The sequence below is a fragment of the Macrobrachium rosenbergii genome, chromosome 42 (genome assembly GCF_040412425.1).
Source record: "Macrobrachium rosenbergii isolate ZJJX-2024 chromosome 42, ASM4041242v1, whole genome shotgun sequence".
NCBI classification, from domain to species: domain Eukaryota; kingdom Metazoa; phylum Arthropoda; class Malacostraca; order Decapoda; family Palaemonidae; genus Macrobrachium; species Macrobrachium rosenbergii.
In genome coordinates this window covers 8072371-8087370 of record NC_089782.1, presented here as the reverse complement: position 1 = coordinate 8087370, position 15000 = coordinate 8072371, and the positions used below count along the sequence as shown (strand labels likewise).

The following is a 15000-nucleotide window of genomic DNA, read 5'->3' as shown; positions in this document are numbered from 1 at the left end:
TCTTAAATGCATCTGTTAGGTGCCTTGAAAACCGAGATACGTCATAAATACATCTGTCATGGTGCCTTAAAAACAGAGAAACATCTTAAAAATTGGCCGACTGCCTTAAAAAACCTTAAAATCTGTCAGGTCTTAAATACGAGAAATCTGTCAGGGCCTTAAAAACTGAGAAACGTCTAAAAACAGAAAATGCTTAAAATCTGACAGGCTGCCTTAAAAAATAGAGAAACGTCTTAAAATCTATCAGGCTGCCTTAAAAACAGGAACTTCTTAAATGCAGCTGTTAGGTGCCTTGAAAAAAACGTCAGAAATCGTTTAAAAAAAACATTGTCAAAATTGACTGAAAAACCGAGAAACGTCTTAAATACATCTGTCAGGCTGCCTTAAAAACTGAGAAACGTCTTAAATGCATCTGTCAGTGTGCCTTAAAAATAGAAAACGTCTTAAAATCTGTCAGGCTGCCTTAAAAACAGAGAAACTTCTTAAATGCAGAAACTTAAAACTGAAAAATACATCTGCCAGGCTGCCTTAGAAACCGAGAAACTTCTTAAATACATCTGTCAAGCTGCCTCAAAAAACGAGAAACGTCTTAAATACATCTGTGCAAGTGACTTAAAAACCGAGAAACGTCTTAAATGCATCTGACAGGCTGCCTTAAAAACGGAGAAATGTCTTTAAATCTGTCAGGCTGCCTTGAAAACCGAGAAACTTCTTAAATACATCTGTCAGGCTGCCTTGAAAACCGAGAAACGTCTTAAATACATTTGTCAAGGTGATTTAAAAACCGAGAAACGTCTTAAATGCATTTGTCAGGCTGCCTTAAAAACCGAGAAATGTCTTAAATGCATCTGTCAGGCTGCCTTGAAAAATGTCTTAAATACATCTGTCAAGGTGACTTACAAACCGAGAAGCGTCTTAAAATCTGTCAGGCTGCCTTAAAATCTCAAGAAACTTCTTAAATACATCAGTCAGGCTGCCTTGAAAACTGAGAAACGTCTTAAATGCATCTGTCAAGGTGACTTAAAAACCGAGAAACTTCTTAAATGCATCTGTCAGGCTGCCTTGAAAACCGAAAAATGTCTTGAATACATCTGTCAAGCCACCTTAAAAACCGAGAAACGTCTTAAAATCTGTCAGGCTGCATTAAAAACCGAGAAACTTCTTAAATACATCTGTCACTCTGCCTTAAAAACCGAGAAATTCCTAAATGCATCTGTCAGACTGTCTTAAAAACCGAGAAACGTCTTAAATGATCTGTCAAGGTGACTTAAAAACCGAGAAACTTCTTAAATACATCTGTCAAGGTGACTTAAAAACCGAGAAACTTCTTAAATACATCTGTCAAGGTGACTTAAAAACCGAGAAACTTTTTAAATACATCTGTCAAGGTGACTTAAAAACCGATAAACTTCTTAAATACTCTGTCAAGGTGACTGAAAAACCGATAAACTTCTTAAATACATCTGTCTTGCTGCCTTAAAAACCGAGAAACGTCTTAAATACATCGGTTAAGGTGTCTTAAAAACCCAGAAACGTCTTAAATACATCCGTCAGGTGTCTTAAAAACCGAGAAGCGTCTTAAATACATCTGTCTTAAATACTCTACATTTGTCAGGCTGCCCCGAAAACCTAGAAACCTCTTAAATGCATCTGTCAGATTGCCTTAAAAACTGAGAAATGATGAAATATCACTGATGTCGCAGGTGCAATCTACAGCAGTCATATTGTAGGGGAATTATTTCATTAATTACTATAGAGACTTCAATTCTGTTTAAATTTGCCTTTGACGATAAATCTAAAATAACTGACTCAGAAATGATTTTATCTTGCTACAATGTAAATTTCTAATATGTATACTTTATGATAAATGTTCATGAAATAACATCTTAAGAGATTTGTGTACAAGGTACAGTCTAATAGATGTTAGTGCGTATGAATGCAGGATTTAAATATTATTCGCTTTCATAAAGACGTTATTGTTTGCAAAATCTTTTAAAATTTCCTTAGTATCTCCTGTTGAATGGTTATACCACTGTAGAATTTACTTGAATGCTTACACCTTTCAGTAAATATCAGTTGTAAAGGTGAATTTCAGTTTTATGTGAACAAATGCATCACTCCATGCTCAACTCAAAGGCACTATTATTGTTAAGAATTCAATATGTAAATGAGATTACAGTTTGGACTAAGCACTCATCCAATTCAACAGACTCATTGGTAATGTCCCAGCATCCGTCCTGAACTGGGAGACGACGCGACTGATGCAGCAACTTCTCGATAACTACGAACCTCTAGCCAGCGTCAGGGAAGTGACGAATAGCCAGGAACAAAGCGAGGAGGACAATTTCTTGAATGCTCTTATGGCAACTGCAGTTATGCAAGAAGTGGAGAAATTCCTAAAGGACAAAAGTAATTAAATTTCAATCTTATTTGTTACTGATGACGTATTTCTTATTTGCAGAAAATATATTTGACAGGGAAAAGTCGATTTGCATGGCATGGTCGGCAGATCTGTGCTATTGGACTAGGTAGACCTCAAACATTCGTAATCTCTGTTCTAATCTCACATCTATGAGCTCCCCCCACACAATACAAGCAGTTACACTGAAAGTTTCTAGAAGGCTGACATACAAGTATTTCTCCCAGCTATTTCATGGGAGTCTTAGCTTTGGTACCAGTAATCCCTAGTTTGTGGCTCCTTAAATTGACAATGTCATAACTTCACTTACAGAAACATGATTTTATCTTCTAAAAACTATTCTTTGAACAACTGGGCTGATTATTCCAATTCCTCAGTACCCGCACTAAGCCTGATTTTGCTGCTACTGATAGTTAAGTTATATATCTTAAGACTTGACGTTCTAACTGGCTTTGAAAGGAAGTTTTCCCGTTTTAAGAGAAGGTCTAGCATCCAGGAGTTTTCCATCTGAGAAGTTTCATTACCGATTCCATTTCAAAAACGCGAATTCACTCAGTAGTACATTCAGGTCTTCTTCAGCTTCTGGTAAAACAATCAAATGTTCAACATCAGACCTTTTATTCATGACATCACAAAAACCCTTTTTAGGATTGTCTTTCTGCTTCTTCTGATGGCACTATTGACCCTTCCCTCCTTTTGATGATGGTTTTTTTTTTTTTTTTTTTTTTTTTTACTCCCTGTCGATATATCATTAATAACTCTGTGGGTCACCATAATGCCAATGTCATCCCTTGAATACATGGCTCTGTCAGCATCATCTGCCTGTTTTTTTCAAGTATCTCTCTTATCCCTTCTTGCACTTCATTAACCTTTACAATCCAAACTTGATTATACTAATATTCTTTACGCTGCATTCTTTATTTCCTCCCTGGAACTTTTTACAAGTACCTTTTGGTTTTGTCAGTTTCTTATTTTCCTTATTCTCATCCGTTAGCCTAGGTTTCCGTCTTATTACCCCATATCCTATAACCTGATGAAACTTAATGTCTCCAGTAGACAATTTACACATAATTCTTTGCCTACTCTTCCATCAGTTTCGCTGTGTTTGTAGTAAAAATGAAATTCGACCAATCAGTTCTGTCATCAATTTCGGCAGAGTATTTTTCTTATAAATGAGGTACACATCCCTTTGTTCGCCGTTTTGGCAGGAAGGAGTAAAACTCAGTGTCTAATCAGGGCTTCATTTTCATCTTCTTGCTCTCTGTTGCAAGTTAGTCTTCTCTCTTTCCTTTAAGGTGCTGTCTTAGATATTGTTTTGTAGAGCTCAAAGCAAATGCCTTTCCTTCTCTCAAATGGTTCCATAATATATATGATAGTACTGAAGGAGTGACAGAACAAAGGGGTGTCGAAAAGAAAATTCATAGAAGTGACATAAATATCATTGTAAAATACTCCCTACATATATTGCTTCAGAAAGAAGGATGTTTAAAATAGATGCATTGATTATTATATTGTTCACTGAATCGATAGGAATATACTTTTTAAGGGGTTATGCAGTCGTTTAAATAAAAAAAAGTTGCTAACGAAACTAAGCTTGTTAGAAATTACACAATTTTAAGTGTGCTCTTCACTTAGGGTGTAACTAAATTGCAAAATTGTGTTGCCCACAATGAACGAGTAATGTTTTAGTACAATTTCAACAATTTTATTAATTTTACTTTATGCAATAGAGATGAAAAGTTTTAAGTTCTGAAACATTATTTCTGGGTAGAAGTTTTCGTTACATTACCCTGTTAGTAAAGTATTTGTTATTTTACACTTTCGCCATGACACTCCGTTGAACAGATCCACATAATTTAGATCAGTCCACTAATTCTCTCAGTTCGGAAAAGGAAGAAAAAATGACGGGGGAGACCAGATAGTAAGGTCATTTAAGAATAATATAATGAGTTTACAAGAAACAGCAGTCAGTCACAAACAGGAATTTTAGCTAGCCATTTCTTTGTACTAAAACCTGTTGAAACACATTGTAATGTTATGAGCAATACTAAGAGGTCCTCATGTTTCTGAGAGAGGATAACCAGATGAGCGAATGTATACTGAGGATCAAAGAGAACCAAATTTTGTGAGTAATGAGTTTCAAAGAACTAAGGCAGAGAGTTGGAGAGTTAGAGTGGTCACATTCCTATGGAACAGTCAGATTCAGGGCGAGTTTTCATGATAAATTATAGATATGTTGACAATAGATCAGTATTGACCTTTCAAGCTTGAAAAAACACAAATTGGAGGACAAATATATTCAGAAGCACATACAATTACGGAGCATGACGCTCCGAAACGCTATGTGCTTCTGAAGTTATTTGTTCTCCAATTTGCGTTTTTTTTTTTCAAGTATAAACATATGTTTAGGCTGAGACAAAAATAGGCAATGAATAACGGTAGGTTCTTAAGAAATCACAGAGAAATGCTTTCAGATTCATAATCCTTTTTAGACTTCAAACCTGCGCACTTGATTAGTTGCAAGATGTTGAATGGAGTCAGATGTAGTTGACTCATTAAAGGATGAACCAAAGGGAAACAATGAGGTTATGTTACTTGAGTTTTCAACCGTAGTGCCATTAGCAGGGAAGGGAGGAGGAAGGTTGGGCGTCCGACATTTTTGAGGTGGTATACAAGTGCCTGAGAAAGGTGGTAGAGCAGTGGGAGGGAAGGACTGTGGTACAGTAAAGAAAAGATGTCGACATAACCGTACGCGACTCTTACGAATAATTGAGGAATTAAGGTTGTGAGAAGAGCTGGTGAAACAAATGTCTTCTATTTTGTAATAGAGCAAGACTTGCATAGATTGTGCATATTTAAAAAAATGGGAATATGGTCCAATTAAATGGCATAAAAGTAACCAGGGAGAGGAATGCGATTTTGACGACGGAAACATGTCAAGTGCGGATGGAATGGCAAGAGACGCAGAAGAGCTTGATGCGAATGATAGGAACCTGTTCAGAGAACGGCACATTATAGCAGTTTAATGCTATAACGTGGCTTACTGATAAAATCAGTTCCTTAAAGGACTAGGAAAGGTGGTGTAATTCGACTTATCAAGACATATTGGTTAGTATTTTGTTGCAAGTTTTTCCCTTTCTTCTCTTTGTATGTATATCTGTATGTATGTATGTATGTACGTGAATTTTACGTATGTAAATGTTTACTCCTTTAAGCATTTGTTCCTAGTTTATTTCAGGCAAATTAACCTCTTGAAATTACTTTTTCCACAGTAGTTTCAAGCAAAAGCGGACGTGGCAAAAATATTTATTCTCATTTCTAAATTATTTTGGGTTATCCTTCAACTTTTTTGGATCCAGACCATTGGTCTGCGTTAGATTATAATACAACACATGTCATTTTCCGTCTTATGCTACAGAGCTGCTGTCTGGCTCATTGCGGTCGAAACTGAAGGAGATTTGGTTTACGCAATACAAGCGAGCTGGCAGAAACATCGGCTCCTCAGGATTTGAACATGTGTTCGTCGGAGAACTTAAGGGAGGGAAAGTCTCGGGCTTCCACAACTGGCTGAATTTCAGGAAGGAAGAGCAAGATGGTGACCTCGACTACAAGGGATACATGAAAAGAGTCAGTCTCAATGGCAAGGTAGGAAGAATAGTGCTTTTGTAAGTATTAAGTTAAAATGTTGCACATTTCAGTTTTTTACTCACTTCTGCATATTTTCTACGACAGCATTCCGAAGACGACAACTGTTATCTAAAGCATATTGCAATGAAACTCGTCGAACTGTTTTACATACTCACTGACGGTTTGGTTTCATGCATCATGCATTGCAGTTGTTCTTAAATAACGAGTCAGTCATGAGGTCTTTATTAAATCAGAGTGTTCGCAATAACTACCACTATATCCCATAAGAAAATAAAAGTTTCCGGAATTTCCGATGGGGTTCTTAGTTAACCAGACTAGAGAGAACAGTTTTCCTGTATGATATGTGTCCTCTTCCCTTTCAGGTTTTGGGGATTTTGCACTTCGTTTTAAGGTGAAAGAATAATCCAAGTTGATTTTTTCAGTGATATTGAATAGCATCCCACTAATTATGATAGAATGACTTCTGTCTTTAAGCAGTGGGCATCAAAACATTAATGAATGTATCATGGCATGACAGTCATGTAGAAAACATAATCTTCCATCGGCTATTCTTAGTCACACGGCTGTTTTAGCTTGTGGGAATGGTACCATTGATTTGGTTATGTCAGACCCTGCACACAAGCTTGAAATTCTCAAATTCAGGTTAATTTACTGGTAAAAAAGATGGCTTATCAGACAATTGCCATAAGATGACAAATCAAGAGAGTCCGCCAGTCGAATACTTAGAATAAATTTTGTTAACAATCCATAAGGGATATGGTTTTGAAATTGTCTGTTATTATCAAAAAATGAACAAACACACTTATGGGTCAAGCTTAACAGACAACTAAAACTAAAAAAGAGAGATGAAAATAGAGTAAATGAAAGAAAATGAAATAACTTGCATACAAAAAAAAAAAAAAAAAAAAAAACAATGCAAGTCAGCAAAACATGGTGAATGGCACATTCAAACTTGAGAGTTTTCGTCCTCTATACTACTATCAAGACCATTCCAAAGTTTGGCACACGTTATTTCTTAGGGTGCAGGTACCAAAGGTATCAGTTAAAATGCCCTTTTTAAACAGAGCTTCTGGAAGATGGCCAACAAAATATCTTATGTAAGTGGTCTAAGTCATAATAACCAAGGTCAGGACTGAGTGAGCCACAAATCTGAGCGACATTTGCTAAGAGATAAAGATCCTGTGAAGCTGCTGACGTCTTGTAAAGAGTACAAAATTCATATAATAGCACAGCAAAAGATCCAAAGGAAAGATCTGTTTATGCAGAACACCTTGTGGAGAATATTTAGTTTTTTAGACTCGGATAGATATTTACTGGCACACGAACCTAATTTCTCTGTACAGGTCTATTTGCTAAGTCATCAGTGGTCATTGCCTTGTTGTTTCAGGTCTTATGAGGGTGGAGAGGGGTCTTTTATGCTAATTGCGTAATTGTATGTTTGGTCTCTAGGACATTATCTGCATGTGAAATTACCTATTTCTTGCCTTTGCTGTTCGTTGGCAACCTTTAAACATTCACATGCTTAGTATTGTAAAACATTTAGATTTAGCATCTACGGTATTACTCACACAATGCATGTAAGGCCCTAGTTAGAGTTTGATTTGGTGGCTCCCCACACCTTAACTCTTGTCAAAGCATGAGCCTTCACAAACATAATGTGTTTGTCATATTATTTAACACATCCATTATCAATTTTATTTAGTTGTAGCTGCGTTACTTACATGATACCAGTGACAGCCAGACATGTTTTATACTTCTATGGAAAGGTACAATAAAGTGAGGACTAGTATTAATTTGCATTTCTGCGTCTTAATATTCACCAGTACTATTTAGTGGCGTATTGAGTTTGATGTACTAAACAATAGCAAAATAAACCAACAGAAAACCCATTTAATATAAAGAAGTTAACCATTTTAATTGGTTTTGGTTTAAAAAAAATTGCAATTCGCAAAGGCGCACAGCAGCAATCAATGACGCTGTTAAAACAATATTATGTTTTTGCATAATGCCCATTGACATATCACGAAATATAGAAATAAATACTTTTCAACCGCTCTTTGGCACCTGCTGGTGAATATTGGATTATACATTAAGTTTGTTCTAATCAACATAGTTGAGCCTCATACCTTAGTGTTACACTATTAACCGATGCGTTCTGGTTTGTTGATAAGGCTATAGTAGCAACTGCATACCCAGTTATAGCTTATGAAGAACTGCAAGAAGAAGAGCATCATATGAATATTGAACTATTTTATTTTCTGTTCCAATTATCATGTCTCTTGGGACATCATTGGTCTGTAAACAAGCTCGGAACTTATGTTTTTTTTAACCTAAGTAAAACAGGTTCAGGTTGCAGCTTGGGATAATAAGTACACTACTTTCTAGACACACTTTTCAGAATTATAAAGCACAAGTTAAAAGGTCATAATTAAAGACAATGTTGATATTGTTAATACCTGGAGAAATTCAGGATTATCACAGCATAGTTTGAATATGTATATTGAAGTAATCCAACTTGATAAACTTATATTTATCGTCACTTAGCTACTGAGGTTTTCATAGCACATTTCATTTTGCAAGTGTTCTTTGAACTTAACAGTCTTAGGGTGGTATGACTTATTTCTTGAGGGATACACCTGGTTTTGTCATTCCAAGGTTTAGTCTCTTAAGTGGTTTTTATTGTTTATCCTCAAAAATATTCTGTTTAAGAAAAGCCATTCTAAACTTTGCAGTATATATAATTATTTGGTAAGTTCTGTTTACAATCATAATTCAGTGTATTTCTGAAAACATGGATTGAAAATATTTTCTTTTATGAAAGTTGACCTTACGGGAGTTTAGCAGCGATGGTTTATCGTTTTGCAAAGTTCAACTGTCTTTGGACATTAATTAAAGACATTTGTGTTTTGGGAGATTTATTTTAATTTGCCTTTTAGACGATAATGCACAGCCAACATGAATGCATCCTCTTATCAAAGGCTTCAAAAACAATAATGATTTAATTCACAACTTTTTTTTTTAATATCCCCTAACTTAAAATTCTGCTTCTTCTTCATCAGGGCGAAATCATAAAACTCCGTTTCGTGTGGCTCAATGAAGAGAAACCAGTGGGATCGATCTTCGTTGGAACAACGCCTGAACTGGAAATAGCTCTGTATACCGTATGTTTCATTGTAATGCCAGATGCCAATTGTCCTGTTCAACTTGCTGGCCACAAGTTCGCTATCCAGACCTGGACTTATGATTCCAGGGGTAAGCCGGTAATTGGCAGTGCTTATCCAAACATCTAAGATAATGACTAAAGATTTGTTAAAATCGTTGCAAATAGCGAACATTTCATTCTTCTTGAGAATAACAGTAAAGGGGTTTTCAAACACTTGCGTGACATTATCTAAGCGACTGAAAATCCTACCAAAACGGCAATTTTAACCAAGCATAAATCAATAGGTCTGAAAATCACAAGCATAAGACTGAGGGTTCACTGATCGTTTTTGAGGTTCCCATCATCGTAACATCAGAGGTCACTGACTGACATCAGTCGTCATCAATTTTAGCTTTGTTAAGTTATTCAGGTCAAAGAAGTCACCAAGCAAAGCAAAGGCAATGCCGGAAGAGGCAACAGCAATAAAATGTAAGCTATTACAAATTGAAAAAAGGCAACAATGATATTTTTTTCACGAATAAGTAGTTTCTTATATATCACAAAAACAAGAAAGAAGAATGCTATGGCACTTATGTTATCCTAGAGCAAGTAATAATTCCTTTTTGTATGGTCACTGTTGTACTATGTTTTAGAAATGTTAACTTTGTCTGATGTACGGAATAATGATCCGACTTGACCGCAAAACCTGCATTATTTTATATAGTAGAAAGGGAAGCGTGTCCTTGCTGATTCTAGATAGGCTGACTGTGTTTATATTGTACTAAAGGAATTGAAAAATGAGTGATTTTTTTTTCTACTGACGAAATGTACAGCGTTACAAGAGTAGCAAAATTGATGTCTTCAACTTCTGGTTATGTATTGTCAAACTATGTTATTAAGTTATATATTAAGTTTGTAGGATACTTATGTTTTAGTATTTACATAAATTTTATGAATTGTTTAACTTTTTATTGACATCGCACGTTGGTAAATTTAGGAAGGGGAAATGTTTTGTTTTGAATGGTGGAAAGTAAGAGTTTTACGGCTAATCTTGCTGTAATGAAATATTTCTTATAAAAGAGAAAAGTGTTGAACTCCAGCAGTCATCTGAACTGGGACTTTCAAGGCGTCACGTCGTGTTCACTTACTGGCTGAAAAGAATAAAGAGGACAACGATGATATGGAGGCCCAGAGGCAAGTGCAAATGAAAAGTCAAAATGTTAGGATACACGGAAGGCCTTAGAGAAAGTTGGCACCTCGTCATTATAAAAATTAATAAGAGGTTTTCAGGAGTTATCTTTATGCTTCACTTGACTACCACAGCGCGGTGATCTTTCAAAAGAACTTTATTTCATAAATGTTTTTTCTTTCAGGTAATAAACCTAACTAGGCACTCTGTCTAGGTTAGTTAAAACATCATAGCCGACAATATTAGAACGACCGTTATAAATGAATAATGAAATGAATTACAATATGTAGTTTCATAATAATAATTCAATTTCTAATTGACAATCATACACTGTAAGATATGCGGGATTTTAATATGCGATGCTGGAATGTGACGGCAACCCAGCGCTACCTAAGGCAACAAAAATAAGACCAGGAGCAGAATTCCAGTGAACTGGCAGTGAGGGAAAGGAAACAGTTAGACTCCCATTCATCTAGACGAAACAGTGACTGAATTAGTATCTGCAAAAGAAGAACATCCATCACTGGCAGCAAGAAGGAGCAACAGAGAGCTGGAGTAAAGTAAGGGAGTAGCCACAATAGTATTAGCTAAAGTAATATTTTGAATAGGAAAAGATAAGCTTCAAAATTTAGCATCCGAGACAAGAAAACCAACACATGGGAACATCATTATATTTTCTGACGTGGGTTCAAAATTCGAACTTTGTGCTGAATTCAAGTGAAGCGTTAAGTAACCTGAACACTCACAGATTTGGTAGAAGAGAGAGGATTAATTACATTTCTCACCTAAAAAGAACTGGGTGGAAGGCTGAGTTGAAATCCTTTATGATATTCCTGGAAGATCAAAAATAAAATTTTAAAAAGAATACTGCATTATTGGAGTATCAGATAGAACATGACTACGGGTTGAAGGGTGGAGATAAATGGACTGTTGAATCACTGGAAAATTATGAAGAGGGGAAGCGGAGGATTATAGGTCACTGATAAGTCATTGATAAGGAGGAGGTAGAGAACAGGGAAAACTAGAACCAAAGCTTGAGACAATTAAAATGGACGATATTAGATTGTGTGCTGTTTAAAAAAACATATACAATACAGCTTTGTGAATTCAAGATATGAAGGTTAAAACAATAAGAAAGAAGTTTATAGTTATGCAGATGGCTGTACAATAATATATGCAAGAAAAAACAGCGTTAATCGTGGTAGTTGAAAAAGAAAACGTTAAAGAACGTTTCAGAAATTTCAGAAAAATAAGATGTTACAACAGCTGGAACTTAATCCAAAAGGCAGTTTGGGACGGACTGGAAACGTTTATGTTTCCAAGTGGAAGGAAAATACGACAATTATAAGCACAGGAACTTTACCATTGCTCATGCGTCGAATTACAGTCAAGATTTCGTCTTCAGTGATGCCGGCTGCTGAAATCTCGTTTTCTCCATCACTCTACAGTTTCACGTATCGTAAAAAAATCTCCCAGAGTACAATTTTCACTTATATAGGTTTTCATGGTACTGTCGAATAAGATGAAGAATTGCTTTGGGTTTTGTTACTATGACACCATCACTAGTGATTAGTTTATTTAAGAAAATTTTTGAAGTACTTTCTTTCGCCAGAAGAAAGTTGAACCTTTTCACCATTAAATTTTCATTTCCTCTTGCTCTAACCTGTCGCTAACAGACTCTCTTTCGATGGAGTTAAGTTTGAGCCAGAATGGTTCTCAAGCCTTGCACTCCAATTGCCTTTTCTTTCTCTCAACCACAACAGAAGGTACGAGAGTTTCCGTTTTTTTCCGCTTGACACATTACACTGCACAGTCTTCAATATCGATTACAGTATGCTTACCTTGACTACCTTCAAAGTGGCGTGCCTCCATGCTTATTTAAGCATTTTTGCTTATTTAAGCATTTTTGTCTGCTTTAGGAAACGGTTTCGTTCGTCACAAAGACTTCCTCTTGCGTGACAGTAACTAGCACGATTTCCACTTGCTCTCCTTTGCTATTTATAACCTTAGGCTTTTTATGAGTGTTACTAACGGGTCATGTTGATGACTGACTCCAGGCTCTTACACCCTTTAACATTAAATACGATGAAAGTTATATTTATGGGGATTCCTTCAGTGTAATTGGTAGGCGTAAAGAAAAACTTTAAAATAAAATAATTCACAACAACTTAACGTTGACAACGATGATCAGAAAATGTATCCATAGACTGTATAAGGATGATATTTGAGGTCAGAGGTCTACGATAAAGGTGGAGTTTGAAGGTGCGAAGGCTTGTCAGGGTTTGAAAGTCCGATGGTTGGAGATCCACATCCGAATATAAATGCGACATTCACAGGAGACATACAGACATTTCCATCCACTGAAGAATTCTACGTCAACTATCAATTGCAGAAAACGCTGGAGACTACGAAGCTCGCTATCCACAATTGTAGACGAGTTTGTCAAGGCTTGACGGGTGAAAAGCAATACGTACCCATAAAGTAATACGTATTCAGCGGGCATTATCAAACTACCCAGTGTGCTGGCCAGCAATCTCAAGACTGCAAAACATCCTCCAAGACTTCCCTGAAGTCGTTCTTGCAATGCAAATTCGTCAACTAAGTGCGACGTCTTCAAGAGCAATTCCAATAGCATCCAAATAAAGACCATCCAACATGTCCACCAAATCGAGGGCCGTTACTCTCTCGCAGTCGTGTCCAAAGCCTTCCCCCGAGGGATCAAGGTTACACCCGACATCGCCGTTCTTAATGGGAGAAACATTTAATATATACAACGGTCCTTCAACCATACAGTTACCATTCGAACAACTCATTTGCGTCCTCCAGTACAATAACTTTACAATAATATAAAGGTAAATACATTACATTTATTAACAGAGTCAAACCCTATTGTATACAAAATAATAGATATTCTCAATAAATGTTTACAATTAATTTTAGAACAATTACCAAAGCAAAATTAGCAAAAGGGTAAATGAGAGTGGGAACGAAAACTATATAGGCTTAATACACTATTTGTAACTATACAAAATTACATGTATATAAGAAAGCAAGAAAAATACAGAGATGATCCAGTGCTACGAATACCTGATTTATACAAATTTCCATAACAATGAGGATGCTCATTTTAAATTAGAATTAAGTCATTAACATCTTGATCAGGGTCTGGTGCCTTGTCACCTTCATCTTTGACCTCTATGTCTGTATTCCAAGAAAATTAGGAAATTCATCTTTATCAAACTATTTCAGCCACATCTCCATCTCAGTTTTTCATCAGAATACTATTCATCCCACAGTTGAAGTATATCCTAATCTCCCCATTGGAATGTGGATCCCCATATCTTGAGAAAGAAAGGGATGACTTCAGTGGTGCAAAATTCTTTGTACCGGACCTTTATAGGGGTCAACTGAATACCTGTTATGTCTAACACTTTCCACTCTACCATACATTGACAAGATTCTGATAGGAGTATCATCCTCAGTTCCAAAAGGAAAACCCAGAGCAAATCAATTAGCAACATATTTGTACAGTATATCTTATTCAGATTCTTCACTATTGCTGAGATGATTTCCTGTGAGATCGTTTCGGTCTTCAAATTTCTTCATTATCTGTTCACGGAAACTGTTCAAAACCTTTTCAGTCACTAACCCCTCTCTCTCTTGATTCTGTATTCTAACAATAGCATCAAAAGTAATTCCCATATTCTCCAAAGGACTGGTACTCACTCAATAAATGCTACCATATTCATTAAATTCCCGCCGAAAGGAGGCTTTTCTCCTAATAAGAACGAAATGATTACCCATTGTCCATGATATTACTGCTCACAACACTATTTACATGAGTAGCTGCAGGTGAAAACCCAAAGACATTCTGAGGCACGTAAAAAAAGCCAGTATCACTGGTCTATGGGTCAGTGATTTAGTCTCTCATGTTTATTTATTAACATCGAGCACTTCATATAAAACATCTCATGGAACAGCACGTATTCATGAACCTGGCACACCGTAATCACATTGTCAATTCTAGGAATAAATCCAGAAATCATCACGCGAGACAGCAAGGCATCATTGATTGGGCAGTTGTCCTCTTCTCTCGCAGCATCTGGTCTGAGTCTTATTTATCGTTTCTGGTGGGTTTACGTCTGATTTAGGCTTGTCTCGGACTGTGAAGGATCTGTTAGGTCATGGGGGAATGTTAGAGGTTGGAGACCTCTGGTTATTACTGTACTTATTTATTTTCATATTCAAATTCTAAGTCGTGTCGTTGTGCCACTGGTGCAATTTCATCGTAGTTAGAATGGTGGTCTTCATTATTTGATTGAGTACCAGCGTCCATAGACTCATTCCTGACTTTGAAGTGATTGCCTGGACTGAGTTGGGTGTGCACATGTTAAGGATGTTGTTATTATGTGTTTGCTGAATGACTGGAATGAGTAAGGGGAGTCAGTGACAAGTTGTAGGATGCTAATGTGTCAGCGTTGGTTTCCTTAATGGTGAAGTTAATGTTAGTGTGCTCCCTGAGGACTTGGGAACAAGTGTACGACTTTAACTCGTTGATGGGTTAGGGAGTTGAGTCATGAAATGAGTTTCAGGGGAAAGATT

At 36.4% G+C, this 15000-nt stretch overlaps 1 protein-coding gene across 4 annotated transcripts in view; it reads left to right on the top strand.

The window, feature by feature from the left end:
• Positions 1-10168, top strand: part of LOC136827929 (endoribonuclease CG2145-like) — a 34590-nt gene extending 24422 nt beyond the window's left edge. For all 4 annotated transcript variants that reach the window (XM_067085388.1, XM_067085390.1, XM_067085389.1 and 1 more), the window contains 3 exons: positions 2210-2409; positions 5838-6064; positions 9127-10168. In XM_067085388.1, coding sequence (XP_066941489.1) covers positions 2210-2409; positions 5838-6064; positions 9127-9357 — 658 coding nt within the window. In that variant the 3' untranslated portion in view covers positions 9358-10168. The remainder of the gene's footprint in view (positions 1-2209; positions 2410-5837; positions 6065-9126) is intronic.
• The last annotated feature ends 4832 nt before the right edge of the window (positions 10169-15000 follow it).